Consider the following 13,588-nt stretch of genomic DNA (forward strand, 5'->3'; position numbering starts at 1 on the left):
CTATGATGGCGGCGAATAAATATCAAATCATGAAATCATTATTAAAAAAACTACAAAAGGAGACAACAACAGAACAAGGGAAGATGACATTCTTTCAATGTCCACAAGGACTTGTAAGAGGTGCACGTCAGGCTACGGCGTAAGGTAGTGCGTCTACGTGTAGGCTACGGCGTAGGTCCGACCCGTTCCAGCCCAGTGCATATGAACTTTTTGAGTGAACAAGTGAGTTTTGCCGCAGGCCTGATTGCAAAAGTGGTTTTGGAAGTCAAGACGTAAAGATTCAGGGGTTTGAAAATGCAAACTTGTGGTTGTAAGTCAAAGTAAAAAACTAAACTATGTTTTCAAGTAAGTTTGTCTTTTTTTTAAATATATCAAAATAAAATACCCATTTCTTATTTACTTAGTTTTTTGTATTTAAGAATTTTACATATATTATACTTTACTGACCATTTTGTTTGTTTTTAATTGTTTCCATGCTTCTGACTTTTTTGAATTTTTAGTTTTTGACTAGATTTATTACTATTTTGACTTTTTTACTAATATTTTCGTATTATTATTGTATGTAATTTAATATTTTTGGGTAGACTATTTTGTATTTAATAAACCAGAATACGTTTATTATACTGTACTGAACATTTTTTACTCTTTGTATTTCATAATCTGACTAGATTTATTATATTATGTGGACCTATTTATACTGTATTCTGGCTATATTGTGATCATTTGTGTGCAACATCAGAACACACACTGTGAAAAAAATAAGGTAAACACAGGGCACAATGTTCTGTTTTTATGTCCAATGTCCTAATTATATATCATTAATTAAATATCATTCACATTTTCATTTTATAAGTTTGCACATTGGCCTGTCAGTATTGTTCTGTACATGTTCTCAGCTTAAGATCTACACGTTTTTGCAACACATTTACTTCAATAAGAAACTTGTTTGTGCTTAGCTATGTGTGTATATTTCTATGTGCATGTATCAGCGGACACGTCTAGCTACAAACTCATGTTCTGATTCAGTGCTCTTGCAGTTTGGCGGCCCGACGACCCACAAATCTGTCACTCATAGTTTGAGATGTTAGAAACCAAGAAAAATGACTTACTGTGAGTTCAGTACTTACATCAAAACAGCTGTACATGATATCAATCTTTTCACATGTTCTGAGCACCTTCCGCTGTCTCGTTCCTGTGTTTCTTCCATTTTTCTTTCGCTCATAGTTTCTCTTGGCATTTGCAAAGGTTGAAAGACAAAGTAGCTTTGTGTCCTGATAAGGGCGAGGACTCCTCGGCCTGAATGTGAATGTACTCTCATGAGATCAGTATGGAGCTGTGTGGGTTTGACAGGCAGGGTGATGGGTCAAGTTTTGGAGGATCACAGAATAGCAGAAAAAGACAGATGTCATTGAAGGAGGTTAGTTGTCACAGTAGGGTAGAATGGGGGAAATCCTCCTTAAGGAAAACCTATTGTTCGCTGTTGAGTAAGAATAGTTAGTATGGTTAAATTCAGTTTAGAGGATTAAGAAATCTAAATGGTCATGCAGAATAATGCAATAATATGTGCCAAAATAAATACAAATAAACAGCCAATGTGCTAGTAATATACATGCTTATAAGAAACTAGTTTATAGTGAGAATTGGTCCTTAAAATAAAGTGCCACCACAAAATGTTTATACAGAATACTGTGCATGGTAAAAGACATATGAGCCAAGAGCATGTTGATTGCTTTTGTTGTACTGTAGAAGCTTTCTTCCAATTTTGTGTGGAAATCTGCTGACACAGGCTGTGATATTATGAACACCTGCTGGTGAGAGGAAGTTTACAACCCTACAAAATCCTTCATGATAATAAACCCCAACATACACACACACACAAACACACACACACAAAAAATAACACTCAGACACCTTTTAGTTTTTTTGGTTTATTGGGCATCTTCTGTGCTTGTCTTCTTGCCCTGTAATAATATGTTACTGACTCTCAGCATTTACGATGATGAATATTGTTCTTACTCTTGGATTATCATCCAATAAGAAAGTGACTGGTGAGCTAATATTAGTCTGCACCGAGCGTTGGTTTACCCATGAGCAGGTTGCCTAGGAAACGTTACATAATTGCATAGAAGATGCCCCCAGCTGATTGGGTGATTGAGACAAGGTGATAGATCTTCCTCAGTGTGTTCTCTCCTCCATGTTCCATCTATCCGCCTGGAGAGGAAATGACCTCATGACACCACATATAGTGGCTAGTGGTTTGATAGGTTTCTTCCTTTCATGTCTTTAACAATATGTCACGTGTCAATGTCAATTTCTGTGCCTTGCTGTTCTGATTTATCAGTTTACACTGTGTTTCTTCATAGGTGCTGATTTGGGCGGACTGTTGGACCTTGAGACTCTGTATCAGGGTGTTGAACGCAGTATTAACCAGAGCCGACGAGCCCGCAGACAGCTGCCGGAACGAATCTACAACATTGAGGTTTTGCTGGGGGTGGACGACTCTGTGGTGCAGTTTCACGGGCAGCAGAAAGTGGAGAAGTACCTTCTCACTCTTATGAACATCGTAAGTGTGCTCGAGCCACCCACGCTGCCTGTTGTGTTTGGGTTACCCTTGAGAAAAATCAAAGAACGATAGAAACTACTCTGTCAACAGCGCAGCAGTTCTACAGGCATAAGACAGCATTGTAATAAACAACTGAGATGAAGCTGGCTGCTGGTGAAGCATTAGAGACATGGTGTTGACATCAGAGGCGCTAGTGTTTATAGCATTTCAATTCAATCCAGCAGTGTTTTGAAAACATTTTAAGTAGGGCTGTCAAAGATCAATCAATCAATCTATCTATCTATCTATCTATCTATCTATCTATCTATCTATCTATCTATCTATCTATCTATCTATCTATCTATCTATCTATCTATCTATCTATCTATCTATCTATCTATCTGTCTGTCTGTCTGTCTGTCTGTCTGTCTGTCTGTCTGTCTGTCTGTCTGTCTGTCAGTCCAACATTAGGGTTTGTTGTAATTTTTTTATGATATTAAAGTATTTGAAAATATAGAAAATATTAAAATATTAGTCACAATGATTTCATATACTGTTAGCTCTCACTAGTGATGTTTGTTTCTAGAGGAGATGTCTGGCTTAGTACAGTATATGCGATTTGTCTGTATTTTTTATTTTTTTTTCAATTTGTGAGAAAAGAAGGATGTCAAGTTCAGGTAAAGCTGAATGCAGTAAATCAGTGGCTTTGCGTCATGTGGTCCAGGGTGATGGTAAGCCGGTGGAAAAATATGCTTCAGGACAAAACAGCTCCCATCTGCGGCTTGCTATGTGTCCTTTAATCTCCACAAATTAAACCTACACAGTGACAAAGAGCAAGAGAGAGAGAGAGAGAGAGAGAGAGAGAGATCAGCTAGCCAACAAACAGAAAAATCTGATATTAGATATTATATCATCAGTAATAGCAATGATGTGAGGTAAACTCAGACACATATTAGATCAGAACTAAAGTCTTTTTCTTTTCTTTTTTTTTTACATTATGGATCACACTATCAAAGATGAAATGTGATGGGATGAAAAAGGCCAGAGAAAAATGTATTATAACCTCACCATTTGTCTCTTTATTGCATATTTTCTCCAGTTATCACGAGTCCCCGAACAATTTCTGCAGCTGTGCCACTGCAATCTCCTTTTCCTCTCCTCTCGTTCTCATCCTAGGGGGTGTTTCAAATGCTGCATTCTGAATAAATGACAGGAAAACAGATAAACAGAAATATATAAATAACATCGCGTCTCCTTTCTCTCCCACGCGTTGAGTTCTTGCCGCTTTCTTCTTGAAAGTTTACTTTGCTCACTTTTGGAAGGCATGTCTCTCTCGCTCTCCGGGAGTCAAGGAGAGAAAAGAGAGAGACATAAAGCAGGATTTTACCCTTTTTTCCTCCAACTATTTTCCCTGAATTCTCCTCTTTTAGTGTTTGTTGCACATAAGGGGTGTGTGTGATTTTGTGCCTGGCTCCTGAGTTTGTTGTTATGTTGCGTTGGTTTTGTGTGTGTTGAGCATGTGTGTGCATAAATGTCACTATTCTGTTGCTGTATTTGATCAGAGTGAAAAAATCCTCTACAGTCTTTCATTCATGTCCTCCTGGTCAGTGGCTGGTCTCTCTCAATGATCCAGCAGGAGAAGAGAGTGGGAGCCGTCTTTCTGTCTGCCTGAAAAGTGATCCGTCTATGGGACCGTATGTGGGTGGCAGGGTTGAGCGCCATTCAAAACTGAATTTAGAATGCCGTTTAAATTCCTGAATGTGAATCGGATTGAAACTGAAGTAACAAAACAAATAAAGGATTCAAATTCAAATTTAAATATAAGGATCAAAATGGAATGAGGTTTCAGAATGAATTACCCATAAACATGTCAACATAGTCAACATAGAGAAGCAGAAATATTAAATTATATTTGTTATTCATGATCAGTGTTTGGAATAACGGCGTTTAAAAGAACGGCATAAGGTAACAATGCTATTTTTTCAGTAACGGGGTAATCTAACTAATTACTTTTCCTTTAACATTACTGAACATTAAATGCGGTGCTTTACTATGCATTGATTTAATAAACTATGCAATCCGAACGCACCCCTGGTTCACACAGCTAGTGAGCAGGTGAGTTAATAACGAGATAAGCGATTATGATTGGCTAAGGCAGAGTCATGTGTTTCATGTTAGCCAATCAGAGCCAGTGTTTTTACACACATGCAGGCATACGCGCCAGCAGCGCCAAACACACACACACAAACACACAGATTACAAAGATAATACTTGAAGTGCAGGATAAAAATCTTGCTGTCTGTTGACGTGCAATAAATATTGAAAGTTATGTACGAACACTTGTCTGTTCTACTCATTTCAAAATTTTTTTTTTTTTAAATACAGTAACGCAAATAGTTACTTTCCCTGGTAACGAGTTACTTTTATTATAGAATAATTCAGTTACTAACTCAGTTACTTTTTGGAACAAGTAGTGACTAACTATAACTAATTACTTTTTTAAAGTAACGTTCCCAACAGGGTTCATGATTGCAATGCCACCTATAGAATAGGAATGCATATTAAATGTAGAAAATGTTTACATATATTATTTTCCTTATATTTAACAAATAAGAACCTATAAAATTCTTAAATTCTGAATTCAAAATGTTACACCCCCTTTCAAAAACAAAGTTTGAATTTTCTATCCTCATCTGAATAATGGGTTTGTTCAGAGCAGTGTCAAAATTAAAATTATATTATATTAGCGGTATTTGCCCACTGAAATAGATTTTTAAGGGCACTTTGAACCCTTTATGAAGGCATATTTTATGGGAGAGGATAATGGGGTCATCAGATGCCCAATTTTCACAAGTTGAAAGACTGTAACATAGTTTGGTTAAAATTGATCATTGTTAGTGTAAAAAAAACATTTTTTTTTTTTACCATGTCAAAAACAGCTCTTTTCAGAGCAAGCCGTTTTATTACATTTTCCTTTTAAGGGGTCACATGATACGTTTTCAGTTTTCCCTTTCTCTTTGGAGCGTTACAAGCTCTTGGTGCATAAAGAAGATCTGTAAAGTTGCAAAGACTAAAGTCTCAAATCCAAAGAGATTTTCTTTATAAAGGTTAAGAGTTGACCACTCCCTCCTAAAACAGCTCGTTCTAACACGCCCCCAATGTGTCACATTTGGGAAGATTTGCATAACGCCACCCAAATGTTCATGCAAAGAAAGAAGCCATAACTTTTATTTCACGCTATTGCGACCGCCACCATGTTGTGGAGTCGCTGTGTGTTTCGTTGTGAAAGCGAGACTACTTCCAAAAGAGGACACAACTAGAAATCAGTGTTCCAGAACAGTTCAACCAAAATATTTGTGTGTCCAATGCATTTTATGGAAGATGAGGACTGTTTCCTGAACCAGTAGCCTACAATATATATATTATACATGAAATCTAGTCTGTATTTTCAGTTGATTTAAGTTTATCATAAAACAAATCTAATAATGTTACACATTCAGTGAAGTTGTATATTGAGGCATTTTAAATACATAGCTGTTCATTCATTTTCACAATATCTGGCATTTTTGTCACAGTTCATATCTAATTCTGGTCTGTTAAATATGTTAATCTCTCTGTGGAGTTGTTGTTTTTGAATGGGATTTTGGTTTGTTCTGGAGAACAGATCCAGTGACTCGCTCTGCCCTCAATTTATAGAACCGAGTGAAATAATTCTTTAAAATGCAGTAAAATTGATTGGCTTTACATCATAGGTCCATGGGAACGGATGAGGAATCGATGAGTCAGACAGGGATCAAAAGATCTGGAGGCCTCTTGACTCACGCCTACCCTTCCAATCCACCAATCAGCCATCCTTTACCTTTATTCTGCCCCTTTAAGACCGGATTTAGTGTTGCAGTGTTGAGATAATGGATCATTATTTAATGTGGAAGCTCTTTTTGGGTTTTGTTGTTGTTGATTTGCCTTTTTTTCAGTCTTGGAAAGTCTCACAACATGCTGATCTAAGATTGCCTTTAGCTCAAGACTGTAAGTACCTCATCAGATCCAGGAACACGCCACCACAGACCCTCAACGGTGCCAACGGGCTCTTAATGCTTGTACTCAGACTCATTTCACGTATTTGCATGAGCGACCAGCGCAGCCAGCCTGTGTAATGGAGCTGAGACCTTTGTGTGTAGCATTAATTGTGTGAATTGAAAGTTGACAATATTAATTGCTTCCCTCTATATTAGTTGCTCCTCAGGAGTAAACAAGACGTGCGGGCGGACGGACCATTATGTAATCAGCTCTTCATAGACACGTTGATCTGGCCCTCAAATGTCAGACAGGTAATAATGGTCCAAAATGTCAAGTGAAAATGGCAGAGATTCAGTAATGCGTCTGAGCAAATACTGTCCACCAGTGCGTACCTTCATATCTTTGAGCATTCCTGTACATTACAGAAGAATGAAGGGGAGTTCTGCCAGCCAAGAGCCTGATGGGATTTCTATACTCGTTCACTTTCATCTCCCAGACTGAAACAGGACGATGATGATTCAGCATAATATGATATTGACTGTAGATTAAAGCATTATTATACTATAAATTACTTTAGTCTCTCTTTCTACATCCACTTTTAAAGAAGTAGTTGAAAGAAAGAGTTTACTTCTTAGTAAAGAAGCAAATCAGTGTCGGTGCAAATAGCCTCGTGGGCAGTGTGCCGACTTATACAGTAGTGCTGTTTTGCCTCGGCATCCTGATTCACCTCTCTCCCACTTCGCTTCCTGTCCTAGCATACTGTACATCCTAATAAAAATGCTAAATGACAAAAATAAAATAAAATAAAAATACATATATATTGTGCATTATATATATAAGAAAAGGAGTAAATCAATAAAACACACTTGTCTCCACAACATGGTTGGAGGCGGCAGTAACAATACTACAGTGATAATCAAAGTTACACCTTCTTTCTTTGCGTGAACATTTGGCCAGTGTTATGCAAATCTTTCAACACAGTGACCTAGACATGTGGGGGTGTGTTTAAATGAGGCATTTTAGGAGGGCGTGGACGAGTCTTAACTTTAATAAAGAATATATCTTTGGGTTTGAGACTTTAATCTTCACAACTTTAGGGATCTTATCTATGTACAAACAGCTTGAAACACTCCAAAGAGAAAGGACATTTTTTAATTGCATCATATGGCCCCTTTAATTTGTATAGACTGGCTAGAGGTCATTTATGTAGTTCATTTTGAGGCATTTAATTATTGCAACTTACCCTTACCTCATTTATATACGCATTATACACAGATCTAACTAGTTCCCACCTCCACTCAATCACACCTGCTTTGATCTTCTCTGCTTTCACTTAGTTAACTTGAGTAGCAAATACTATACAATAGCAAGTGGAATTTTGGGAGAAGTCGTCACCGAAAAGTGAATCCGTGAGTGTTTTTTTTTTTTTTTACAATTCTGATTAGATTATAGCCTAGAAAGCATGTAAAGAGTGCTATTCTTATAATAACTATTACTAATAAATATTGGATTGGTTACAAGTTTGTGAAGTTAGGAGCACTTTCAAACAGCATTTTTGAGACAGTCACTGCCGTATTCAAGGATAAAAGCTTGGCAGTGGTATTGACTAATGAATTTGCACATGGTTTGTCTTTATGCATATTTAAAGCAGCAGACAGACATATAAAAACCAGGCAGACAATGGTAAAAACTTGATTTTCACCACAGGAGGTCTTTAACAGGTTAATAATGTTAAAACACCAAAATGCCTGATTAAGGAAACACTTTGGAACCTAAATCCCTTCTACTGAATTAAATGTTACAGTTTGTCAGGGCCAGATGATAAACAAGGCTGATAAGATAAGATAACATTTGTTCTCTTTTAAAAGGTTTCTTTTCATGGCTCTTTCACACATTTTATTTTGGAATGTTTCCATTTCATGTGCTAATATGCTAATATTTCTCAATGTCAACCCTTTTTTTTTTCTCCTCACTCGACCAATGGCCACACGCACACATACTGTAGACATTTTTTCTCTTCCCCCTTTCTCTCCTCTAACTCTATCTTACTATCTGCACCCTCTGCTATTTTCTCCACTCTCCCCTCCTATCTCTAGAGCGGTGAAGCCACAATGCTAGCCCCTTTTGCATTATTAATGGGATATTAATGATTTTCTGACTTGCCGACCTCTAGGTCTCCATTAGTTACCTGTAGGCTGATGAAGCCCAGTCGTCCTGAACAAGGCCAGCAACCAGGGCAGTACTAATGAGACCTACACTCTCACAATCATTAACATAGAGAGCGAGGGGTGGAAGGGGGCTATAGGTTTTTTGTTCTGTAGAGGTTGAGGAAGAACCATATTGGTGTTGAGATTTGTTGATATTTGTGACTCCAATTTTAATGAGAACAGAATATCAATCCAGCATTGCTTGTGATAAGCTTTTCTATTAATGTGCGCATGTTGGGGTGGGCGGTATACAACAGCATATTAGTGGCATTTTAAACCATTTTGAGGATCTTCTTTCAATACACCTTTTACGAGGTCATTTACTCTCATAATTATTAATATATAATTAATATTTCGAAATATCAATATTTTAATCTCCTAAACATCTTAATTTGCAAAACTTACTTTTATGTAAAAAATTATATCTGTTGGGTTAGAACAGACAGCGTTCAGATTGTGTGTTTTTCCCTGCCCACGAAAAGAAAAAGATATTGGGGTAGAGACACATGCAGTTTGTGTGTCTCCTTGAGAGAGAAGCACACGAATGAGCTCTCGAGGGAGTTGACAGCCCACGTGGCGAGTGTTTGTTACTGCACTGTTTCACTCTCAGAAGGTTATGTTTGAGGAGGGAGCCTTCACTTGTGTCTCTCGCGGTGCCGGCCCTGCTTCCGCTGAGGCGGAGTTGTGGCTGTGCTCACAGGTTTCGCTTTCGGATCCGGTAGAGGGAATGTAGACGGGCGAGTTCCTATCTTCTTCCTCAACAACCAGATCTGGCATCAGTTGGACTAGCATCAGTTACACAAGCATCTTCCTATCTTCAAACATGTTCCCTAGATCTAGAGCTCATTCTCGAGGTTTGGAAACCCGCGCTACGGTTTCTTCCCCCTCTGAGAGAGAGCTTTCTGCTGCAGCCATCTTTCTCTGAGGAAAGTTGTTGTTTGTGTGACTGAGCGGCTCGCGCGCTGCCAAGGCAATGCGTATATTACATAAGATCATTTTTTTTTATGTGAATCTTACTACTCCAGACCGTGTTTACTCATTGTTGTTTGACTGCATTTAATTCTGAGCAATAAAATGAAGTATTTATCTGACTATGAGAAGTTAGATATACAGGGTCTCTTGGGATATAAATTTCTAGAGTGAGAAATTTCTAGAGTTCTCTTCCTCTGAGGAGTGTTGAGACGGTCAGCAGGGGCTCCCATGTTCCAGCCTCTCATTCTGGGAGTGTCACTTCTTGCACTTTGCAGAGACAAGAGTCAGAGTGCTGCTCCCAGGCCGAAGGCTTCTAGTGGAAGGCAGTACTAAGAGGCTCGAACATCTATGGAGGTCTCTAGAGCAGCTAGTATGGTCATGCGTCTAGTTCTGCGTCTTTTGAACCACCCAGTTAGAGGAGTTCAGCACGCTCAGCTCAATATGGCACATATATCTCCTGATCTGATCAAGTCGGTCCTCACCGCAGTTGCAAGAGTATGAGAAGGCCGGTCACTCATTATCAAGCAGTTTCAGACACATTAATATGTGCTTTATAAGTAACAATAAACAGCCAATATGCCTGCTAATAAGAAACTAGTTAATTGTGAAAATTGGCAAAACATCTAATGAAATTTGCAAATGTACAGAATTTCTACCCTTTTTACACTACAATACATACTATACTGTTCATCCCCAGCATATGCTGTATTAATATAAGAGAAATAAACTTTTACTGGCAGCCGTGTCTTTTTTTTTTTTTTTCTTCTTTGAAGTGAAGCCTGGAAACAAGACAGTAGTCATATCCCATCATGCACTGCTTCTCCTAATGCAGAGTCCTGAGGTGTTTCACAATGTGTGTTCTCTATGAAAGTCGTGCCTCAGTTTAACGATCATTAACATTCAGAACACTAGAGTCACGGTCACCTGGAAGTCATCTATGCTTTTACCAGTCATCTGTATTAACGCGGTTACTAAGGCAACCGAGCCTAAGAGCTGCACTCTTTAGAATTTCTCAAGAAATCTTGGACGAATGCTACAGAAAAGGCCTATACACTAGTTTGAAAGATTAGCTTTTGGAAGCTACAAACACGCATACTGGTTTAAAACTGAAAGAAAGGGGATGATGAATTTAGTAAAGTTGTGCAACCAAAAGATATTCCAACAGTCAAAAGGAGTGACAGCAAGCAGAGAGGGAATGCCAGGAATACAGACGTCCAGAAAGAGAGAGAAACATGGCCTCACCCCACTCTAAAGTTTTCCGGTTGCGCAGCAACTAGTGAATCGTACAAATAAAAGAGCAGGTGAGTCGGTGCAGGTGACACAACGGTTTCAGAAAGCGCAATTGTTTAATCCTTTCCCATCGCTTTCCTTCTTCACTGCCGCCCCCTTTTAAGCCCCTTTCTTCTTGTCTGTCTTCATATCTTATTCTCGCTCCCCCTCCCGCAGTCTGTCCATCAGAAATCTCATTATTGTTGGCTGTGTATACATCTCGGTGTCTCATTAGCAAGCTTCCAGAGCGGCAGAGGACACCATGTCTGAACTTCTGTACCAATTTGTCTGCCTCTGTCTCCCTCTCTGTCTGGGAACAGCGTTTCCCACAGTGCATTAGGCCCATCCTTCTGCAAACTGAATAAGTAAAGATGGCTGAGGCGCGGGGTTAGAAGTCAACCTGCAGAATCTTGGGAAATGAAAAAGGCTCTCTTAAACATTATTGGGTGCAGCTTTGCAGGTTGTCTATGAGTTGCTATGTGTGTGTGTGTTATACTTTTCTGTCTCTGAGGAATGGCCCCAAAAATTTGGTAAAACCTTACTAAAAATAACCTAGCCTTAGATGGTTTGCTGGTCTTAGTTGGCTTAAGATTTGGAATTCAACTGAAAACCTGAAACATTTTATTTCGCAGCTTTAGTAAATAATATGCTGATTTGCTTCTCAGGAAAAATTATTAATTAATAAAAATTCTTACTGACCCTAAAATTTTGAACATACAAATAGAAAAGGTTTTGGGGGTTAGTATTCATAATAAATATATTATTTATAATTAAATCCCAAGACATGAAAATATCCAAATGATGTGTCATTAGTAACCCTTTGAAATAATAAATTATTATTATTATTATTATTATTATTATTATTATTATTATTATTGTTGTTGTTATTATTATTATTATTATTATTATTATTATTATTATTATTATTATTATTATTATTATTATTATTATTATTTGTTTAGTTGGAAAAAGTGTATGAAAAATTGTATTTTATGGTCGGTCACAACCGGTGGGATAATGTGTGTACTGAATTAACATATTATTAACATATTATTATAAATCTTAGCCATACTATCTTAAACAGTTTGATCACATTCTAGGTTGACTATTATGCATAAATCCCCTTTATACAACATTAGTAGATAAAAGACAAAAAAATACATACATCAACATATTTTCTTGGATATCACTTAGTCATAATTCTCACTTAGAGCACTTCTGACCTCTATTACATGAGTTTCAAAAAAGCAAACATAATTTACTTTAATGGAATGTACTCTAAAATTATGCATTTTGCTCTTACAATATCTCAATATTAAAATCTTGCATCTAACACTGCTTTTCTCTCTTCACAGGTGAACGAGATCTATCATGACCATTCTCTCGGGGCACGAATAAACGTGGTGCTAGTTCGGATTGTTTTGGTTGACGCCAGAAAAGTAAGAAGCATTAATTTACCTAAATTATGCGTCAGTTGTCAGATGAAAAGCTTAAATCATTTTTTTTTTTATTACACATTTCTGTATGATCATTATGTTATGCTGCAATTTGCTCTGCCTATGAAACGACTTTACTTTTTTGACTGATGTCACAAATCTCTCTTAATTTTATGAAGCCCTGTCATAATTGTTTATATATATATATATATATATATATATATATATATATATATATATATATATATATATGTATATTATATCGCTCAGAAATAAAGCCTTTCATGCTGAATTTAATTGAGTCATATATCTATAGTTACGTTGGTGAGCTTGGGTGTCATTTTGTATAGTTTATAATGGTTCATATTCATATCAAATGTGAACTGTGTCATTCCGTTTGTTAAATACGTCACAGACAAATATTTGTAAATGATTTGTAGGCTAGCTTCCAAAAAAGTTGTAAACACGTGTGACAGTTGCAGCATTTTTGAGGAGTCCCACACACTGCAATGTGGCTTAACCAGTGGTTTGAGTTTAGGATTGAGCTATCTGTTTTTTATTTGTATTAATATTTTGTTTAATGGAAGATGGATGGTGTTATTGGAAAACTTGTTTGGTGCTGCTAGTAGTGCATAAATTATACACTTCTTTGTAGTTGAGGTTTCATGTCCGGACTTTAGTTTTCACAGTGAGTTAACAATTTTTTTCTCTTTATGCAAATTCCCAAATGATGTATTTCGCTGTCTGTAGCCGTTTAGCAGTTCTGTATCATTACAGTTTGACATATTGCATCAGTGGCAAACGTATAAGATACACACTCCATTTCTCCCTCTCTTCCACCCTCTGTCTCACACTCACACCTACATAAATACATAAACACACCCCTAGCTTAGCTTACATGCACATCTTTTCCCACCCCCTTCTGTTGGGTGCTCACCATGGCCTAGGGCCTGTTATTCCACCGGACTGAGCAAACGGGAACTAAAAGCATAGAGTTCCCATGGGAGTCTTTTCAAAGTCGCACGCCTTCACAGTTCAACACCAAAGCACACAGAGTGCTGATGTTATGCAATTGCCTTCCCAATACCCCCCCCCCCCCACCCCCCAACACATACACACACACACACACACACACACACCAGCAC

General features: G+C 37.6%; 1 protein-coding gene across 3 annotated transcripts in view; it reads left to right on the forward strand.

Annotated features, from left to right (window-relative positions):
• Positions 1-13,588, forward strand: part of LOC127971636 (A disintegrin and metalloproteinase with thrombospondin motifs 2-like) — a 134,389-nt gene that overhangs the window by 87,298 nt on the left and 33,503 nt on the right. For all 3 annotated transcript variants that reach the window (XM_052574801.1, XM_052574800.1, XM_052574802.1), the window contains exons 4-5: positions 2,364-2,563; positions 12,363-12,446. In XM_052574801.1, coding sequence (XP_052430761.1) covers positions 2,364-2,563; positions 12,363-12,446 — 284 coding nt within the window. The remainder of the gene's footprint in view (positions 1-2,363; positions 2,564-12,362; positions 12,447-13,588) is intronic.

This window comes from Carassius gibelio, chromosome B14 (genome assembly GCF_023724105.1).
Source record: "Carassius gibelio isolate Cgi1373 ecotype wild population from Czech Republic chromosome B14, carGib1.2-hapl.c, whole genome shotgun sequence".
In the NCBI taxonomy this organism is placed as follows: Eukaryota; Metazoa; Chordata; class Actinopteri; order Cypriniformes; family Cyprinidae; genus Carassius; species Carassius gibelio.